At 45.7% G+C, this 21,487-nt stretch overlaps 1 protein-coding gene across 4 annotated transcripts in view; it reads left to right on the top strand.

Moving 5' to 3' along the window:
- The window catches only part of LOC137525521 (uncharacterized), a 476,821-nt gene that overhangs the window by 96,351 nt on the left and 358,983 nt on the right, over nt 1-21,487 (top strand). For all 4 annotated transcript variants that reach the window (XM_068246643.1, XM_068246647.1, XM_068246645.1 and 1 more), the window contains exon 3: nt 14,628-14,834. In XM_068246643.1, the coding sequence (XP_068102744.1) occupies nt 14,628-14,834 (207 nt within the window). The remainder of the gene's footprint in view (nt 1-14,627; nt 14,835-21,487) is intronic.

The following is a 21,487-nucleotide window of genomic DNA, read 5'->3' as shown; positions in this document are numbered from 1 at the left end:
TTGGTGAGGTTGCATAAAGGCCGTGGGGATAATAATAAATAATAAGATTAAAAATAAAGCATAAAAGTTATATCATAAATATAAAAGCTGAATGTAACAAGGATGATACAATGAGATCAAAGGTATATAGTATTGGACAATATACAAATATAAATATCATAAAAGATTAGATGGCTCGTAATCAGCGTAATTAGCAATAACAGCATATGTAAAAACAAAAAAGGGAATAAATATACACAGCTGAGCCCAATACAAATCATCATAAAAACCAAGATAAAAATATATATATAATAGTTGCTATTGTTATACCCTCTTGTCTTGTATCAAGTGTTGTATTGTATACTCTGTATTGTTATACCTTGAATGCTATTGTATAGCACTACGAAAGATGCTGGCGCTATATAAATCAAAAATAATAATAATGTAGATAATAATATTTTACAAACAGTAAGTAATAACATTTTAAATAACGGTTTATTTAAATACGATAGATATGTTTAGTTTGTTTGTAAATGTGATTCATTATGGGCACATGTTGTAAACTTAAATCATCACAAGCACAGTTTAAAAATGTTAATAATCTCATGGCGCCGTTTGAAAACTTTAATAATCTCCGGGCGCCCTTTTTTCCTTTTCGGAGTCCGTCAAATGAATGGTGATGCCCTTTTTTGTCCACTTGCCTCATACGCCCAAATTTCCTGCTTCCATGCAGAGCTTGCGACTAGTGATGTCGCGAACCTCCACGGAAAGTTCGGTTCACGAAAAAGTTCGCGAACCGCAATAGACTTCAATGGGGAGGCGAAGTTCAAAATTTAGAAAAAGCTCCTCCCTCCTCCTACCGGAGGGAGGAGGGTCTCATCTGCCAGGCAATTATAGTATTTCAAAAGCCAGCTTACATACCATGGCTGGGAATTGAACCCAGGTCTCAGTGTAAGGTAGGTAACTAACATATCCATTATACCACCAACACTACTAGCTGAAGCTAGCCTAGCATGTACCATTTATGCTCAATCCAAGAGAAAAATTAGACAAGACAAATAACATTTATATCACACTTTTCTCCTGGCAGACTCAAAGCGCCAGAGCTGCAGCCTTGCCTTTTGTGTTCAACAGTTGTCAAGAGAAAGATTAGACAAGACAAATAACATTTATATCACACTTTTCTCCTGGCGGACTCAAAGCACCAGAGCTGCAGCCACTAGGACACGCTCTATAGGCAGTAGCAGTGTTAGGAAGACTTGCCTAAGGTCTCCTACTGAATAGGTGCTGGCTTACTGAGCAGACAAGGCCAAGATATGAACCCTGGTCTCCTGTGTCAGAGGCAGAGCCCTTAACCATTACACCATCCAGCCACTACTTAAGGATATGTCGCCAGGCAGTTGTCCAAAGAGAACCCCAGATAGCCAGGTAGATTCATCTCTCTCTCTTTAGTAGGGATTTTGAGCATAAATGGATTGAGCATAAATGGTACATGCTAGGCTGGCCATGAAGCCAGCCTAGCATGTACCATTTATGCTCAATCCATGTATGCGCAAAAATACAATTCCGCGGAAAGCGGTGACCATCCCTACTAGAGAGAGAGAGAGACCATCTCTCTAGTAGAGACCATCTCTCTAGAGAGAGACCATCTCTCTAGTAGGGATGGTCACCGCTTTCCGCGGAATAATAATGGCTATCTGGGGTTCTCTTTGGACAACTGCCTGGCGACATATCCTTAAAGAGAATCTGTATTGTTAAAATCGCACAAAAGTAAACATACCAGTGCGTTAGGGGACATCTCCTATTACCCTCTGACACAATTTCGCCGCTCCTCGCCGCATTAAAAGTGGTTAAAAATGGTTTTAAAAAGTTTGTTTATAAACAAACAAAATAGCCACCAAAACAGGAAGTAGGTTGATGTACAGTATGTCCACACATAGAAAATACATCCATACACAAGCAGGCTGTATACAGCCTTCCTTTTTAATCTCAAGAGATCATTTGTGTGCTCCTTTCCCCCTGCAGCTATCTTCCACTGAAGTGTCAGGCTGTTTCTTCCTGAAGAGTGCAGACAGCTCTACCTGTATGTAATTCTTCAGTATGTGAAAGCCCAGCCAGCTCAGAGGAGGATTTATCCAGCTTGTAAAAGATAAGACAGCAGAGAGAAGCTGCCCTAATTTAAATAACACACAGGCAGTGTGCAGAGAGGGGCCTGGAGGGGGGAGATGCATCACAGAACCACAACACTGAAGAACTTGGCAGCCTTCCAGACACAGGCTGACAAGTCTGACAAGAGAGAGATACGTTGATTTATTACAGAGATGGTGATAGTAGAACGTGCTGCAGTAAGCCAGAACACATTAGAATAGCTTTTGGAACTTGTAGGATGATAAAAAACAGGATGAAATTTTTGTTACGGAGTCTCTTTAAATAGTGGCTGGATGGTGTAATGGTTAAGGGCTTTGCCTCTGACACAGGAGACCAGGGTTCGTATCTTGGCTCTGTCTGCTCAGTAAGCCAGCACCTATTCAGTAGGAGACCTTAGGCAAGTCTTCCTAACACTGCTACTGCCTATAGAGTGTGCCCTAGTGGCTGCAGCTCTGGTGCTTTGAGTCTGCCAGGAGAAAAGTGTGATATAAATGTTATTTGTCTTGTCTAATTTTTCTCTTGGATTGAGCAGAAATGGTACATGCTAGGCTAGCTTCAGTTAGTTGTGTTGGTGGTACAGCGGTTAAGGTACTTGCCCACCATACACTGAGAACTGGGTTCAATCCCCAGCCACAGTATGTAAGCTGGCTTTTGAAATACTGAAATTCCCAGGCAGATGAGATCCTCCTCCCTCTGGGAGGAGGGAGGAGGGTGGATGAGAAGCTGCTACACACACTCTCCCTAGCAGAGTGTGTGTAGCAGCTGTCCCTTAACCAATTAGTATAGGCAGACGAGTGAGTCAAATGGCTCAAGGACCTTGCCTTGTATGAGGGGGGGGGGGGGGGGGGCTCCAGCAGTGAGAGCAGTCTGATTGGCAACAATGTGCCTGCTGACTGTGATGTAAAGGGTCAAAGTTTTGCTCAATAGAGCATTATGGGGCGAATCGAACTTCCGCAAAAGTTCGCCTGGTGCAGGCGAACGCGAACCACCAAAGTTCGCCTGGAACTGTTCGCCGGCGAACCGTTCGGCCCATCTCTAGTTTCGACCACACCGGGGCCCTCCTTCATCCATCTTATTAGCTTTGCATTGGTGCTGTGTTGGTAATGATCCCCTCTATGTGCATTGCATAATAGTAATCCTTGATAAACTGTTTCTTTATTCTGATTACATCTCTCTGACACTGAAGCTGTCCTTGATAGGATTTGAGACAATAGAGTGCTTGGGGCCCCATTAAAATCTCCCATTGGGGCCCCAAGCTCCTTAGCTATGCCACTGGCTCTGAATGCCCTTCAATGCAAGGAAAGCATAAACGTCCTTTTTAAATGCAAGCACACAATTTACCATAACTACTTCCTAAAATATTCCACATCTAAACCAGCCTTTACTGGAAATAACCCCTTTCTAAGCAGCGGGTGACCGGGAAATGTACTGACATTGAAGCACTACATCTCCTAACATGCATTGTACCAGTCAGGAGGGCACAATAGCACTGCAGGAGCTTCAAACTTGCAGTCTCCCAGAAGAAGACAGATGCCAGCATTAGAGATGGCCCGAACCTCCAATTTTAGGTTCGCGAACCTACCGCGAAAGTTCGGTTCGCACGAACTTTCGCGAACCGCAATAGACTTCAATGGGGAGAGGCGAACTTTGAAAACTAGAAACACTTATGCTGGCCACAAAAGTGATGGAAAAGATGTTTCAAGGGGTCTAACACCTGGAGGGGGGCATGGCGGAGTGGGATACACGCCAAAAGTCCCCGGGAAAAATCCGGATTGGACGCAAAGCAGTGTTTTAAGGGCAGAAATCACATTGAATGCTAAATTGCAGTCCTAAAGTGCTTTAAAACATCTTGCATGTGTATACATCAATCAGGGAGTGTAATTAGAGTACTGCTTCACACTGACACACCAAACTCACTTTGTAACGCACCGCAAACAGCTGTTTGTGTAGTGACGGCCGTGCTGGACTGATGCAGACCATGGCGAGATTGCTCTTCCTCACTCAGTGATGTCAGGTAATGTCTAACTGCCTTATCAACTTTCAATGGCTCTTTCTCTACCATTGTTAAAGCTTACATCTATTTTTTAAATACTTGTTCTGCTTGTTGTTCAGTACCTGCAACGAGAATCTTTTATGGAGGGCAAGTCTGCCATTGTGAGTGACCACGCTAATGGCCGGGGGGTAATCCTGGTTCAATTCCGATCCGGAGTGGGAGCCTGAGAACTGGCTACCACTACCGCACATCCAAGGAAGACAGCAGGCACTCTGTGGGCAAAGGAGCAGGAACGGCTACCACACATCCAAGGCAGGGAGCAGGCATGGCATGCACGTCTTGAGGTAGTGACCAAAAGGAGGACTTTCGAGGCCCTGCTGTAGATGACACTGATAGACTGTACTACCTGTAACGAGAATCTGTTATGGAGGGCAAGTCTGCCATCCATTCAAGTGAAAGGTATGCACGGACTGCCAGGTATAATACAATGTGCAGTCAAAGATGCAGTGAAAGGTATGCAGTGACTGCAAACAGCTGTTTGTGTAGTGATGGCCGTGCTGGACACACAGACAGTACCGGACAGGCACAGTGACACTGAGTGCACTCACGACGGTAGGTGGGTGCACTGAAGTGAACAACAGCAGGTAGGTATATGCAGTGATGGGTATTACAATGTGCACTTGTCACACACAGACAGGTAGCAGACAGGCACAGTGACACTGCGTGCGCTCAGCTCACGTAGGTAGGTGGGTGCACTGTGAACAACAGGTAGGTAGGTATATGCAGTAATGGGTATTACAATGTGCACCTGCCACACACAGACAGGTAGCGGATAGGTACAGTGACACTGCGTGCACTCAGCTCACGTAGGTAGGTGGGTGCACTGTGAACAGGTAGGTAGGTATATGCAGTAATGGGAATTACAATGTGCACCTGTCACACACACAAGAATCAGCAAGGAGCAAGCTAACAAGCCTACAAGAGCCTAACTAGTCTTTCCCTATGAGAGTCTGCAGCAGCAGCAGCAGCAGCAGCAGCAGCAGCTGTCACTTCTCTATTTACTGCAGGCACACAAGTGAGTAAAATGGCCGGCGATGCCTGCCTTTTATAAAGGGGGAGTGGCTCCAGGAGGGAGTGTAGCCTGATTGGCTACAATGTGCCTGCTGACTGTAATGTAGAGGGTCAAAGTTGACCCTAATGGTGCATTGTGGGGGCGAACCGTTCGGGCCATCTCTAGCCAGCATGAAGACGGAGGGCAAGAGAGTAGCCCCCAAAAGAAAGCAATGCCTGCCACCCCTATCATCGTCCCATCTAACACTCCATTTATGATGACCCTCCCTTCGTAGTTCAACTCCTCATGGGAATTCGGATTATTTTTTTTATTCATCTTCAAAAGTGTTTAACCAGTTTACCCCCAAGGGTTTTTATCCTAACGGACCAGAGCAATTTTTAGCTGTCAGTGCTCCTCCCTTTTATTCCCTAATAACTTTATTACTACTTATCACAAGAAAATGATCTATACCTCGTTTTTTTTGCCACCAATTAGGCATTCTGTGGATAGTACATTTTGCTAAGAATTTTTTTATTCTAAATGAGTTTTAATGCGAAAAACAGAAAAAAAAATCATTATTTCTCAGTTTTAAGCCATTATAGTTTTAAAATTAAACATTTTCCTGTGGATAAAACAAACACGTTTTATTTGCCCAGTTTTCCCGATTATTAAACCGTTTAAATTATGTCCCTATCACAATGTATGGCGACAGTATATTATTTTGAAATATAAGTGTTATTTTTCTGTTCTGTTTTTTTTTGTTCTGGCCATAATTACAAGCCCCTATGTAATAAATTAAAATTAATTTTCCCCCATAAAATATAGATTAAAAAAGCTGAGTCCCTAAGGTAAGTATTTTTTTTTTTTAAGCTGATTTTTTTTTTTACAAGTGTTTTTTTTTTTGGGGGGGGGGAGGGTTGGAAGTGTAATTTTATTAATGAAGTGTATGTACTTGAAAATGTATGTATTTTGTAGATGTAATATACTTTTTGGCCACAAGATGGCGCTAGTGAACACTCGTTATAGGAAGTGTTCACTTTTTTTTTTTTACACACTTTATTTAATTGTTACATTTCCTGTTTATGTGAATGGACGTAGCCGCTGTTCGCGGTCACGTCCATTCACTCCAGGCACTGCGATTGGGTAGAGGACTGTTCGGTCCTCTTCCCCAATCACTCAGCACGGGATCCCGACGGAAACAGCGGCGGTAGCGGCGCGCACACGGCGGTAGCAGCGGCGGGAAAGCGAGACGTATTAAAACGTCATGTTGCCGTTAATAAAGGTAAGCATGACGTTTTAATACGTTAGGATGGCGGTAAATGGTTTTTTAATAAAAGGCAGTTGTTCACTCCAACTGCTAAAATATTGCGCAAGCACAGAGAATCAGAATCAGAATCAATTTTATTTGGCCATGTAAGTTCACTTACAAGGAATTTGACTTGGCAGTTGCTTAACGGACACAGACAAAGAACAATACAAGTATCCACAGTGTAGGGAGGCTCAATTGCTTATCCTTTCTAGAGAATACTTTTGTAAAGAATGAAGGACATACTGAGCATTTCCCCAAAAAAAACCAGTCAGATCTTTCAGATTTGTGCTACCTACTGCAAATGACTGCAACACAGGAAAAAGGGGAATTATAGTGGATTGAACTCTGGAAGAAATGCATGTCTAATATGTAGTCAGTAAAATGGAGAAAAAAACCAAGCGCTAAACCTGTAAAAACTGTTCATCCAGTAAACACTGTATAAAAGTACCTGTTCCGTGATAAAAAGAAGTTATAGCCAATTACTCACAGCCAGCAAGGAATTACTAAACAAGTATGTAGCTTATCTCATCTCAAAGAGCTGTTGCAGAGTTTCCACGCGCATGCAAGCAAGCTGCTGCTGTCTAGTATCGTCCAAAGTGCCGCAATCGAAAATTACATCAAGCGTCTTGCGCTCCACAGTGTGTTCCAGGTTCTGTCAGCTGAAACTTCCTGGATGTGGGGGCAAGACAAAAACAAACCAATAGTGCAGACAACTGCGCCTAATGTTGACCAACATACGCACACACTTATGAACTTACTTGGAAACTTGATTTAATAACGTGTAAAGCAATACAAATTCCCAATCCGGATTTCGGCTCACGCCTTCAACAGGGGATCTCCATTGTACTGACTGTCTACCTTAAGGGGCATTTTGGACTGGCCCTGAAAATTCTGAGCAGCTTGTCCCCGTACTGCGCCGCCTCCATTTTATTAATCTATGTTATGTTACCATATAAGCACTCTTATTCATTTAAAGGACAACTGCAGTGAGAGAGATATGGTGGCTGCCATATTTATTTCCTTTTAAACAATGTAAATTGCCTGGCTTCCCTGCTAATCCTCAACCTGTAACGATCGGTGGGCGCAGAGAGTATCTGATTACCGGTGATCTGCAGTATCACCGGAAATACAGATATATACCAGATTATAAGTGATCTGCAGTCTCACCGATAATCCGATATACAAACTAACCTCTGTTCGCCTGAGTAGAGAGTAGTGTTTGGTGCAACAGTAACACTTAGAGGACAAGGCCTCAATGCAGCAAGGAGTACTGCACAGATTCCTTCCGCAGACCTGAGCTCTCCAAGACGGGAGGAGTCAGACTGACAGTAGGAAGGTATATCTGAAAGTGACCCTCAGGAGGAAGGATCGCTAACAGAGCGAGGAACCGCCTCTAACGGTAAGGTCGGTTCTCGAGGTCGGACAAGCCAGGTCGTACACACACGGACAGATAAAGTACAAGATCAGGAGGCAAAGGCGGAGTCAAAGTACAGGCAGGGTTCAGCAACAGGGTATCAGATATATCGGGGTACAAAATCAGGAGGCAGAAGCAGAGTCAAGGAACGAGCCGGGGTTCGGCAACAGAGTATCAGAAATATCGAGGTACAAGATCAGAGTTCAGGAGGATAGTCAAGGCAGGCAAAAGTCATAACAGATAATCACAATCAAACTAGTACTTTAGCTATCAACAGAATCTAGCTAAGTGTAGGATTACAGCTCCAGCTGGTCCCGGCACACTTGCGGATCTGACTACGGATCTGGGTGCTCCCACATATGTGATCGCACGCCAGACAAAGAGCAAGTGAACAACCAGCAGTATTTATACTCTAGGACCTTTCCAGGACCTCCCTAATTGCTGGTCCAATGGGAGCAGTGGAATTTGTCAGCTGACCCAGCTGATCAGCCGACTCCCTTCTAACTGCTATTTAAACTCTGCCTCTGTGCTCGCGCGCGTGTAAGTCTGAATCTTGGTGGACTATCAGTCCCAGCCACACCAGCACTGTCTTGCAATGTATCTAGTGAACCAAGTGCGGGAGCCGCCTCCAATGCGGATTCCGCCGTTCCCAATGTGGATTCCGCCGCTGTCCCTGAGCGGCATGCAGCGTTTTTTCCGCGTTGTGGCGTCCTGCTGGACGCGGAAACAGCCGCCTCACCTTGAGAGGTCGCGGCTTTTCCGCGTTTCATTACAGTACCCCCCCCCCGAGGAGTGGACTCCGGACAACTCCTACCAGGCTTCTCGGGGTGTAAGGTATGAAATTCTTCCCTCAACTCATCTGCATGCATGCGAGTCCCTGGGACCCATTGTCTCTCCTCAATGCCATACCCCTTCCAGTGTACCAGGTACTGTACCGAGTTCTGGACAATGCGTGAGTCCAAAATTTTCTCTATTTCGAACTCGGGTTGGCTGTCCACCAGAACCGGAGGAGGCGGAGTAGGGCCCACATGGACTGCGGGTTTGAGCAGAGACACGTGAAACGACCTTACGCCCCGCATGCTGGCAGGAAGATCAATAACGTAAGTGACGTTGTTAATTCTCCTAGTCACGGAAAATGGACCCACAAACCTGGGGCCCAGTTTGGCAGAAGGCTGCTTCAAGGTCAAGTGACGTGTGGACACCCAGACTAAATCCCCTGGCTGAAATTTCCATTCCACGGACCGTCTCTTGTCCGCTTGACCCTTCTGATTCTGGAATGCCTTCTGCAAGTTCCCCTTAACGATTCCCCAATTGTCCCTCAGTGACCTCTGCCAATCCTCCAGTGCTGGAAAAGGAGAAGAGACAATTGGAAAAGGGGAGAATTTGGGTGACCTCCCTGTCACAATCTGGAATGGAGAGAAACCAGACGAAGAATTCTTTAAATTATTTTGTGCGAATTCCGCAAAGGGTAAAAATTTTACCCAGTCACTCTGAGCTTCCGCAACGTAACATCTCAGGAATTGCTCCAAAGACTGATTAATTCGTTCAGTCTGCCCGTTTGTCTGGGGGTGGTAGCCTGACGAAAAAGACAATTTCATGCCCATCTGGTTGCAAAATGCCCTCCAGAATCCAGACACGAATTGGACTCCCCTATCTGACACAATGTCTTCCGGAATGCCATGCAGCCGGAAGACGTGAATGATGAACAATTCGGCCAGTTCTTGGGCCGAGGGGAGTCCTTTCAGAGGCACAAAATGGGCCATTTTGCTAAAACGGTCGACTACCACCCAGATGACCGACATGCCTTCGGACCTGGGCAATTCCCCCACAAAATCCATGGACAGGTGGGTCCATGGCTCACTCGGGGTGGGCAAAGGCTGCAACCTTCCTACAGATGCAAGCCGGGAGGGTTTACTCTTGGCACATACCGCACACTCCCTGACATACTCCTTGCAATCTGTTGCCAAAGAAGGCCACCAAGCGCACCTGGCAATCAGATCCTGCGTTCTGGCAGCTCCAGGATGACCAGCATTCTTATGGTCATGAAAGAGTTGCAGGATTTGTAAGCGAAATGGTAGAGGGATAAACATGACCCCTTCAGGTTTTCCCTCAGGAACATCCTGCTGAAAGGGACCCAACACCTCTGTCCAATCCTCCCAGGTTTCCGTGGCAGCTAATACTAGTTTCTGTGGGATGATGGACTCAGGAGCGGGGGACTGTGCTGTCTCTGGTTCAAAACACCTGGAGAGGGCATCCGCCTTGGTATTCTTACTACCTGGAGTATACGTAATCAGGAATGTGAACCTCGAGAAAAACAGAGACCATCGGGCCTGCCGAGGGCTTAATCTCTTAGCCCCCTCGATGTATTCCAGATTCTTGTGGTCGGTATAAACCGTGATCGTGTGCTCCGCTCCTTCTAGCCAATGACGCCATTCCTCGAAGGCTAACTTAATGGCTAGAAGCTCCCTGTTGCCTATATCGTAGTTTCTCTCCGCAGGAGAAAACCTCCGAGAAAAATAGGCACACGGGTGTAATCTACCCTGTAAGCCTGAACGTTGAGACAGCACAGCTCCCACTCCAACCTCTGAGGCGTCTACCTCAACAACGAAAGGAAAAGAAGTGTCCACGTGTCTCAGTATGGGTGCTGAGCAGAACAGTTCCTTTAACGTAGAGAATGCCTGTAAAGCCTTAGGAGGCCAGTGAGTGGTGTCTGCCCCTTTCTTTGTAAGACTGGTGAGGGGTGCGACTACTGTGGAGTACCCCTTTATGAACCTCCTATAATAGTTTGCAAACCCCAAGAACCGTTGCAAAGACTTCAACCCCACCGGCTGCGGCCACTCCAGTACCGCGGAGACTTTGGCAGGGTCCATAGACAGGCCCGAGGTGGAGATTATATATCCCAGAAAGGCGACAGACGTAACCTCGAAAATACACTTCTCAAGTTTTGCGTACAACAAATTCTGCCTCAGCTTGTCCAGTACAAATCTGACATGGGTTCTGTGATCAGGGAGATTGTTAGAAAAGATAAGAATGTCATCCAGGTAGATTAACACAAACTTTCCCAACACCTCCCTAAATACCTCATTAATGAGTTCCTGGAAAACGGCCGGGGCATTACATAACCCGAAGGGCATCACTAGGTACTCGTAGTGCCCGTTAGGTGTATTGAAGGCCGTTTTCCATTCATCGCCCTTTCTTATGCGCACCAGATTGTATGCCCCCCGTAAATCCAGTTTCGAAAAAATCCTCGCATCAGTGACCTGTGTGAACAAATCGTCTATTAACGGCAACGGGTAGCGATTCTTCACTGTGATTTTATTTAGGCCCCGGTAATCGATACATGGTCGTAAACCCCCGTCTTTTTTCTTAACAAAAAAGAAGCCTGCCCCGGCCGGCGACCGGGACGGGCGAATGAAGCCCTTGGCCAAGTTTTCACTGATATACTCCTGCATGGCTAGTTTTTCAGGTCCAGACAGATTATACAAATGGCCTCGAGGGGGCATACAACCAGAACGCAGGTCAATGGGGCAGTCGAAAGGGCGATGCGGGGGCAATTTATCCGCAGCCTTGGGACAGAACACGTCAGCATAATCCGAGTACTGTTCAGGTACACCTTCCACTTGTACCCTGGTTTGACCTATCGTCAGCCTCCCTAAACACTGCTGGAGACAACGAGGTGACCATGCTGTTAACTGCCCCGTGGCCCAATCTATCTGTGGTGAATGGATTTGTAACCACGGCATGCCTAGGATGATTGTGGAGGTGGACATATGTAATACAATGAACTGTAGTTTCTCTTTGTGCAGCACCCCTATAGTGACTCCCACTTCTGATGTCTGTGATAACGGATGATTCCTCTGCAGAGGGGAATCATCCACTGCAGTAACCTGGACGGGTGGTTTTACTGGGGTGAGTGGAATACCCAACCTTTTAGCAAACTCAAAGTCCATAAAATTAGCTGCAGCGCCAGAATCAACAAAGGCTTCCGTGAGCTCGGTCTTACCTTCCCATGTAATCGTACACGGGAGGAGCAACCGTTTATCCTCTAGTGACCGCTCCGACCGACCAATCTGTATTGACTCGAGAGAAGGTGGGGTCACTGGGGTTGTGGCGCAAGACACCATTCTGACATGGTGACTACCCCTGGTTTGTCTTTGATAGCGCAACCTGCGGTCGATTCGAATGGCCGCTGAGATGGCCTCATCGACTGTTCTGGGCTCGGGTTGACTTAACATTAGGTCGGAGACCTCATCCGACAACCCAGATAGGAAGTAATCTAAGAGGGCATAGGTGTCAAACCTGGCCGTAACTGACCACCTACGAAATTCGGCCGCGTAATCTTCGACTGCACCCCTGCCTTGCCGTAAAAGCTTAAGCTTCCGCTCAGAGGTCGCAGCAAGGTCAGGGTCGTCGTAAATTACCGCCATGGCCTTAAAGAATTCCCCTACCGAGGTCAGAGCTGTATCTGTGGGGGGCAGGTTGTACGCCCAGGACTGGGAGTCGCCAGTTAACAAAGTTTTAATAAAGATGACCCGTTGGGTCTCAGTCCCCGAGGATCGGGGTCTCAACTCGAAATAAGATAACACTCTACTCTTAAAATTCCGGAAGTCAGACTTGTGGCCGGAAAATTTGTCTGGTACGGGCATACGTATGTCATCACTAGGAGGGGATCGCACTGAATCAACTGACGTCTGGAGGGTTCGCACAGAGCCTGAAAGGACATCAATCATAGTCTTGTGGCTACCCAGCACTTGGTTGATGTTTTCCACCGAAGTGGCAAGTGCGCCCAGACGGTCAGTGTGTGCGTCCATCTGCATTTTTTGGTCTGGCGTTCTGTAACGATCGGTGGGCGCAGAGAGTATCTGATTACCGGTGATCTGCAGTATCACCGGAAATACAGATATATACCAGATTATAAGTGATCTGCAGTCTCACCGATAATCCGATATACAAACTAACCTCTGTTCGCCTGAGTAGAGAGTAGTGTTTGGTGCAACAGTAACACTTAGAGGACAAGGCCTCAATGCAGCAAGGAGTACTGCACAGATTCCTTCCGCAGACCTGAGCTCTCCAAGACGGGAGGAGTCAGACTGACAGTAGGAAGATATATCTGAAAGTGACCCTCAGGAGGAAGGATCGCTAACAGAGCGAGGAACCGCCTCTAACGGTAAGGTCGGTTCTCGAGGTCGGACAAGCCAGGTCGTACACACACGGACAGATAAAGTACAAGATCAGGAGGCAAAGGCGGAGTCAAAGTACAGGCAGGGTTCAGCAACAGGGTATCAGATATATCGGGGTACAAAATCAGGAGGCAGAAGCAGAGTCAAGGAACGAGCCGGGGTTCGGCAACAGAGTATCAGAAATATCGAGGTACAAGATCAGAGTTCAGGAGGATAGTCAAGGCAGGCAAAAGTCATAACAGATAATCACAATCAAACTAGTACTTTAGCTATCAACAGAATCTAGCTAAGTGTAGGATTACAGCTCCAGCTGGTCCCGGCACACTTGCGGATCTGACTACGGATCTGGGTGCTCCCACATATGTGATCGCACGCCAGACAAAGAGCAAGTGAACAACCAGCAGTATTTATACTCTAGGACCTTTCCAGGACCTCCCTAATTGCTGGTCCAATGGGAGCAGTGGAATTTGTCAGCTGACCCAGCTGATCAGCCGACTCCCTTCTAACTGCTATTTAAACTCTGCCTCTGTGCTCGCGCGCGTGTAAGTCTGAATCTTGGTGGACTATCAGTCCCAGCCACACCAGTACTGTCTTGCAATGTATCTAGTGAACCAAGTGCGGGAGCCGCCTCCAATGCGGATTCCGCCGTTCCCAATGCGGATTCCGCCGCTGTCCCTGAGCGGCATGCAGCGTTTTTTCCGCGTTGTGGCGTCCTGCTGGACGCGGAAACAGCCGCCTCACCTTGAGAGGTCGCGGCTTTTCCGCGTTTCATTACACAACCTCTAATATTATTAGCCAAATACCCTGATCAAGCATCATCAGATGTTTGACTGAAGTGTGTCCGGAATTTGCTTTATGCTTGTTTCAAGTGTGTGATTCAGACACTACAGAAGCACAGGCAACTCAGGCAACTGGTTTTGATTAAAAGAAAATGCATATGGCTGCCTCAATATCCCACTTTTTCCAGGTGTGCTTTAAGCTGTCAATCTGCTCTCTACCACTCTGCAAAATGTCTTATAATCTCTGCAACCAACTGCATAGATTAAACCTAAGGATTGTGGGAGCTATGTGTCAAAATTGGAACTGCTGTTCATATAGGTACATCTATTGATAAGTTATTGCATATTAGGTGGAGGGTCAAGTTTTTGCACTAAGAAAATTATTGGGGAAGATACTTGGTGACATATTTTTTCCAGTTACATAATTTCCCAAAAGACTCTGTTATTAATATTATAAAATATGTTAGAGATGTAGTGGCATCTGGTGCAACTTTATAAACGCATTGCTGCTTGTTTGGAGCAGAGTATCTCTTCCTGGAGGTATCGGTATCCATTGTGGTGTCCTCCATGATAGACTAAGTAGGTTGTGAATGGCTGGAATGTAGCTTTGAACCAGTTTAGGCAATCGGTGCACGGAGCTGCAAGATCACATAGCCAGCTTGGTCTCTGGTGGTCAGTCCCCTAGAGCACAGTATCAATATTGGTTGTTGTACAATTGATAACTGTCTGTAGGAAGTGATCAGTAAATATAATTCTATTTTCTGCTTTTCTTAGGTTCAGAGAAGGTGATTGTGTTATTCGGTGACACAGATAATTTGGAGCAGGATTGGATGACCAAGTGGGAACAAAGTCCTTTTTACCAATCTGTTAAGGAGGTCCGGATTTCAAGGGCTGAGCTGGACTGGGTAACTAGAAAGGAGATACTACAGGCTATGGTAAACAAAGTGAAAGAGATTAAGAAATGCCTCACCATCCATAAAGGTAAATATCTATACAGTAGTGTTTTTGCAGTTATCATACTGTTTATGTCTGTTTAAAGCTGGCCAGTGGCCACACAAACCAAAGCCCAAACCACTTCAGTTACAATTAAGCATTGCAGAGTTCCTCAACCCTGTCCTCAAGGCCCACTAAAAGTGCATGTTTTGTGGAAATCTGCACAGGTAGTTTATCAGCTCTGCTGAGACACTAATTACCTCACCTGTGCATGTTTGTGGTTTCCTACAAAACATGTACTGTTGGTGGCACTTGAGGACAGGGTTGGGTAGCTCTAATTTATAGCATAAACATGGATTGGGGACTGCAATACCAAATAACTTTGAGGGGGATAAAGGTGTGACAAAGAATGTACCAAATATTATTCATTTCATTAACGAGATTGTCCCAAACATATACAGTATTGTGTGTATGAAGAAGTTGCCTATATGCTTTGGTGTCTCTGCTCATGGATTTGTTTAAAGTGCCCACTACCATTCCTATATCAAAGAATTGAACTATTTGAACCTTAAAAAAATTAATAAAATAAAGAAAAATCAAAGAACAAAAGAAGTATGAAAAATAAAAATTATATAATTCATGCCTAATGGGCCCAATGTACTGATTTTAGAAACTAGAAAAGCTTCTCTCTGAAGCAGAGTTTATTCCTAACTAACTGATGACCTGGCGTTGCCCGGGTATGTATTTGGCTGCTGTTGGCTCCTACCACTTTTTCTAACCTCAACACACAAACACTCAATAAGTTTGTGAGCTATGGGGTCTTTGGCATCAATCATTTTTATATTCCCATAGAAATTAAACAAATCAGATGTTTGTGGCTCCACCCCTCTCCAGCATTTGAACTCCAGTCACCCAATGACCAACTGTAGCAGGTTTGAGGCATCTGCTATTAACAGTGTTAAAATGGCAGCAATTTAAATATTCCTCTTGAAAATCAACAGGTGAATATTGATTGGCTATTATAGGCTCCACCCACTTCCCTGAATATTAATCTCAGTCACCCAGTGACCATCTGGGCGAAGTTTGAGAACCCTGCCATTAACAGGATAAGAATGGTTGCAGTTTATATTTTTGGCTCTGCCCACTTTTTGTAACCTAAACACACAGTCACTCAATGACCAAATTTGTGATCTTTGGGTTCCTTGGCACCAATAATTTGTATTTTCAGAGGGAAATGAAACAAATCTGATTGGCTGCTTGTGGCTCCCGCTTTTCTGATTTTGAACCCCAGGGACCCAGTGACCAACTGTACCAGGTTTGAGGCTTGTGCCATTAACAGTGCAAGAATAGCAGCAATTTTAATATTCCCCTTGAAAATCAACAGGTGAACTTTGATTGGCTTTTTTAGGCAACACCCACTTTTCAGAATAATAATCCCAGTCACCAAGTAACCAACTGTGCAAAGTTTGAGAAACCTGCCATTAACAGTGAAGAAGGGCTGGAGTTTACATTTTCCCAGGGAAATCTGTTTTTGACTCCACCTACTTTTTGTAACCTTGACACACAGTCACTCCATTACCAAGCTTGTGAGCTTTCAGGTTCCTGGCATCAAAATTGTGTGAATGGAAACAGTTTCATAATAGTAATGCAAAAATCCATCCTTTATTGAAATGTAATACAGACAACTAAAACAATTAAAACCAGGTGGGGGAATACATATAAACCCCAAATATCGGAGAACCGGAGGGATAATAAAGTGCTAATAGTGATTACAGACACACCACTGGGGGTGTGAATCAAAAATAAAGGTGTATGATATATACTGCTGTCTCATACAGAATCAAGGTGCAATAATAGATGTGCCATATACATCAATAAATAACAATGTGCAAAGGTTAAAAATGTTGTTGTAGTAAAAAACACACAAAATTGTCAATAGTATAAAGCAGGCTTTCTCAACCAGGGTTCCTTGAGGACTCTGCAGGGGTTCCTTGGCATTTTCCCCCACTGTGGTGGAAGTATATAGAGCACACTATAATAGGTGGTACTGTAACAAGAAGCACTAAATTGGGGCATCAGGAGACGGTATAATGAGTGGCAGTGTAATGGGGGTAGTGAAATAAACAGCCACACATACTTTTAAAGACCATGCCTCCTGCAAAATAAATGCAGGGGTTCCTCGAGATCAAAACATTGTTTGCAGGGGTTCCTTGAGATCCAAAAGTTATTTGCAGGGTTCCTCCAGGGTAGAAAGGTTGAGAAAGGCTGGTATAAAGTGACAACAATAGGTGCAAAGATGTAAAACCAATGTGAAGGTGAAAAAGTGGTTAAAAAAAAGAGAGTTCAGTAGAGAAGCTGAATAAGCACTGTGCAAATGAATGCAAGCAGAAAGTGCAAGATGAAGAATAAAATAAAGAACAATACACCAAAGTGGTGAAAAGAAGTCCTACCGGTAAGAGATATCTCCACGGGTCTCCAACGCTGCTATCACGATTCGCCACTACACTGTGGCTTTCTCAAGCTTGGTGTATTGTTCTTTATTTTATTCTTCATCTTGCACTTTCTGCTTTCATTCATTTTCACAGTGCTTATTCAGCCTTTCTACTGAACTCTCTTTTTTTAACCACTTTTTCACCTTCACATTGGTTTTACATCTTTGCACCTATTGTTGTCACTTTATACTATTGACAATTTTGTGTGTTTTTTACTACAACAACATTTTTATCCTTTGCACATTGTTATTTATTGATGTATATGGCACATCTATTATTGCACCTTGATTCTGTATGAGACAGCAGTATATATCATACACCTTGATTTTTGATTCACACCCCCAGTGGTGTGTCTGTATCACTATTAGCACTTTATTATCCCTCCGGTTCTCCGATATTTGGGGTTTATATGTTTTCCCCCACCTGGTTTTAATTGTTTTTAGTTGTCTGTATTACATTTCAATAAAGGATGGATTTTTGCATTACTATTATGGTACTGATTTGGTGCGTTTTTTTGAGGTCATAGCTACTTCTTTTCGATTGACATTGACTTCCTTTGGCCATTCTGCAGTCTGCACATTTCAGGGTACTTGTTAATTTATATTAAGTTCAATTCTATTAATTATTTGTGGATGGTGCTCCACATTTGTTGTTTGGTTTAATGGAAGCAGTTTATCCAGCAAATAAATCTAATTGGCTGTTTGTGGCACCAACCCCTTTAGTGGATTTGAACCCCAGTCACTGAGTGACTGGCTGTAGCAGGTTTGAGGCCTCTGCCATTAACAGTGTAAAAATGGCAGCAGTTTCAATATTCCCCTTGAAAATCAATAGGTGAATTTTGATTGGTTGTTGTAGGCTCCACTAGTGTTGGGCGAACATCTAGATGTTCGGGTTCGGGCCGAACAGGCCGAACATGGCCGCGATGTTCGGGTGTTCGACCCGAACTCCGAACATAATGGAAGTCAATGGGGACCCGAACTTTTGTGGTTTGTAAAGCCTCCTTACATGCTACATACCCCAAATTTACAGGGTATGTGCACCTTGGGAGTGGGTACAAGAGGAAAAAAAAATTAGCAAAAAGAGCTTATAGTTTTTGAGAAAATCGATTTTAAAGTTTCAAAGGGAAAACTGTCTTTTAAATGCGGGAAATGTCTGTTTTCTTTGCACAGGTAACATGTTTTTTGTCGGCATGCAGTCATAAATGTAATACATATAAGAGGTTACAGGAAAAGGGACCGGTAACGCTAACCCAGCAGCAGCACACGTGATGGAACAGGAGGAGGCGCAGGAGGAGAAGGCCACGCTTTGTGAGACACAACAACCCCGGCCTTGCATGAGGGCAAGAAGCGTGCGGATAGCATGCTTTGTACCGCCATGCAGTCATAAATGTAATAAAGATAAGAGGTTCCATAAACAGGGACCGGCAACGCTAACCCAGCAGCAGCAGCAGCAGCAGCACACGTGATGGAACAGGAGGAGGCGCAGGAGGAGAAGGCCACGCTTTGTGAGACACAACAACCCAGGCCTTGCATGAGGACAAAAAGCGTGCGGATAGCATGCTTTTTACCGCCATGCAGTCATAAATGTAATAAAGATAAGTGGTTCAATAAACAGGGACCACGCGGCAACGCTAACCCAGCAGCAGCAGACGTGATGGAACAGGAGGAGGCGCAGGAGGAGAAGGCCACGCTTTGTGAGACACAACAACCCAGGCCTTGCATGAGGGCAAGAAGCATGCGGATAGCATGCTTTGTACCGCCATGCAGTCATAAATGTAATAAAGATAAGTGGTTCAATAAACAGGGACCACGCGGCAACGCTAACCCAGCAGCAGCAGACGTGATGGAACAGGAGGAGGCGCAGGAGGAGAAGGCCACGCTTTGTGAGACACAACAACCCAGGCCTTGCATGAGGGCAAGAAGCGTGCGGATAGCATGCTTTGTACCACCATGCAGTCATAAATGTAATAAAGATAAGTGGTTCAATAAACAGGGACCACGCGGCAACGCTAACCCAGCAGCAGCAGACGTGATGGAACAGGAGGAGGCGCAGGAGGAGAAGGCCACGCTTTGTGAGACACAACAACCCAGGCCTTGCATGAGGGCAAGAAGCATGCGGATAGCATGCTTTGTACCGCCATGCAGTCATAAATGTAATAAAGATAAGTGGTTCAATAAACAGGGACCACGCGGCAACGCTAACCCAGCAGCAGCAGACGTGATGGAACAGGAGGAGGCGCAGGAGGAGAAGGCCACGCTTTGTGAGACACAACAACCCAGGCCTTGCATGAGGGCAAGAAGCATGCGGATAGCATGCTTTGTACCGCCATGCAGTCATAAATGTAATAAAGATAAGTGGTTCAATAAACAGGGACCACGCGGCAACGCTAACCCAGCAGCAGCAGACGTGATGGAACAGGAGCAGGCGCAGGAGGAGAAGGCCACGGTTTTTGAGACACAACAACCCAGGCCTTGCATGAGGACAAAAAGCGTGCGGATATAGCAGCAATGCTTTTTGCCGCCATGCAGTCATAAATGTAATACAGATGAGAGGTTCAATAAACAGGGACCGGAAACGCTACACCATCCCAGATGTTCATTGGTCATGTTACTTGGTTGGGGTCCTGGAGTGTTGCGTAGTCATTTCCAATCCAGGATTGATTCATTTTAATTTGAGTCTGACGGTCTGCATTTTCTGTAGAGAGGCGGATACGCCGATCTGTGACGATGCCTCCGGCAGCACTGAAACAGCGTTCCGACATAACGCTGGCTGCCGGGCAAGCCAGCACCTCTATTGCATACATTGCCAGTTCGTGCCAGGTGTCTAGCTTCGATACCCAATAGTTGAAGGGTGCAGATGGATTGTTCGACACAGCTACGTCATCTGACATGTAGTCCTTGACCATCTTCTCCAGGCGATCGGTGTTGGAGGTGGATCTGCACGCTTGCTGTTCAGTGGGCTGCTGCTGCATGGGTGTCAGAAAATTTTCCCACTCCAAGGACACTGCCAATACCATTCCCTTTTGGGTACTAGCTGCGGCTTGCGTTGTTTGCTGCCCTCCTGGTCGTCCTGGGTTTGCGGAAGTCAGTCTGTCTGCGTACAACTGTCTAGAGGAGGGGGAGGATGTCAATCTCCTCTCTAAAGTCTCCACAAGGGCCTGCTGGTATTCTTCCATTTTGACCTGTCTGACTCTTTCTTCAAGCAGTTTTGGAACATTGTGTTTGTACCGTGGATCCAGAAGGGTATAAACCCAGTAATTGGTGTTGTCCAGAATGCGCACAATGCGTGGGTCACGTTCAATGCAGTCTAGCATGAATTGAGCCATGTGTGCCAGAGTCCTACCAGAATCCTCATCATCCTCTTGTGAGCGTTGTGATAGTTGTTGTGATGCATCATAGTCGTCACCTTCCTCCTGGTCTGCTTCTGCTGACCATTCGTGTTGAATTGTGGAAGTCCAACGTGCACCGCTCTGGCCCTCGTCAGTGGTGGCATGAAATTCCTGCTCCAACTCCAGCTGTTCCTCCTCCTCTTCTTCGTCATAGCTGCTGGGGCCAGCGTTCCCTGAGGCGGATGGCCTGATGTTGGTACCATCACGCTGATCGTTTTCTCCTTCAGATTCCCCCAGTTGCATCATGACAGCTGTTTCCTTGATTTTTAACATCGACCTCTTCAGTAAACACAGCAGTGGTATGGTAATGCTGACTGAAGAGTTGTCACTGCTCACAAGCAACGTGGATTGCTCAAAATTTTGGAGGACTTGGCAGAGGTCCAACATGTTGGCCCAATCGGATCCACAGAAGCTTGGCAGCTGGCCGGATGCGCCTCGGTACTGCGCCGTCATGTACTGGACCACTGCACTCTTCTGCTCGCAAAAGCGGGCTAGCATGTGCAGCGTAGAATTCCAGCGCGTAGGGACATCACACAGCAAGCGATGGTGGGGGAGATTGAAGCGCTCCTGCATCTTGGCGAGTGCCCCCGAAGCAGTACTGGAATTTCTACAATGTTTGGCCACTCGACGCACCTTCAACAGAAGATCGGCCACGCCTGGGTATGTCCTCAGGAACCGCTGAACTACTAGGTTCATCACGTGCGCCAGGCAAGGGATGTGTGTCAGCTTAGCCAACCTTAAAGCGCGAATGAGATTACTCCCATTATCACACACAACCATGCCCGGTTTCAGGTCCAGCGGTGCCAGCCACAAATCCGTCT

Source organism: Hyperolius riggenbachi, chromosome 7, assembly GCF_040937935.1.
Source record: "Hyperolius riggenbachi isolate aHypRig1 chromosome 7, aHypRig1.pri, whole genome shotgun sequence".
NCBI lineage: Eukaryota > Metazoa > Chordata > Amphibia > Anura > Hyperoliidae > Hyperolius > Hyperolius riggenbachi.
This window is presented reverse-complemented; position numbering and strand designations above follow the sequence as displayed.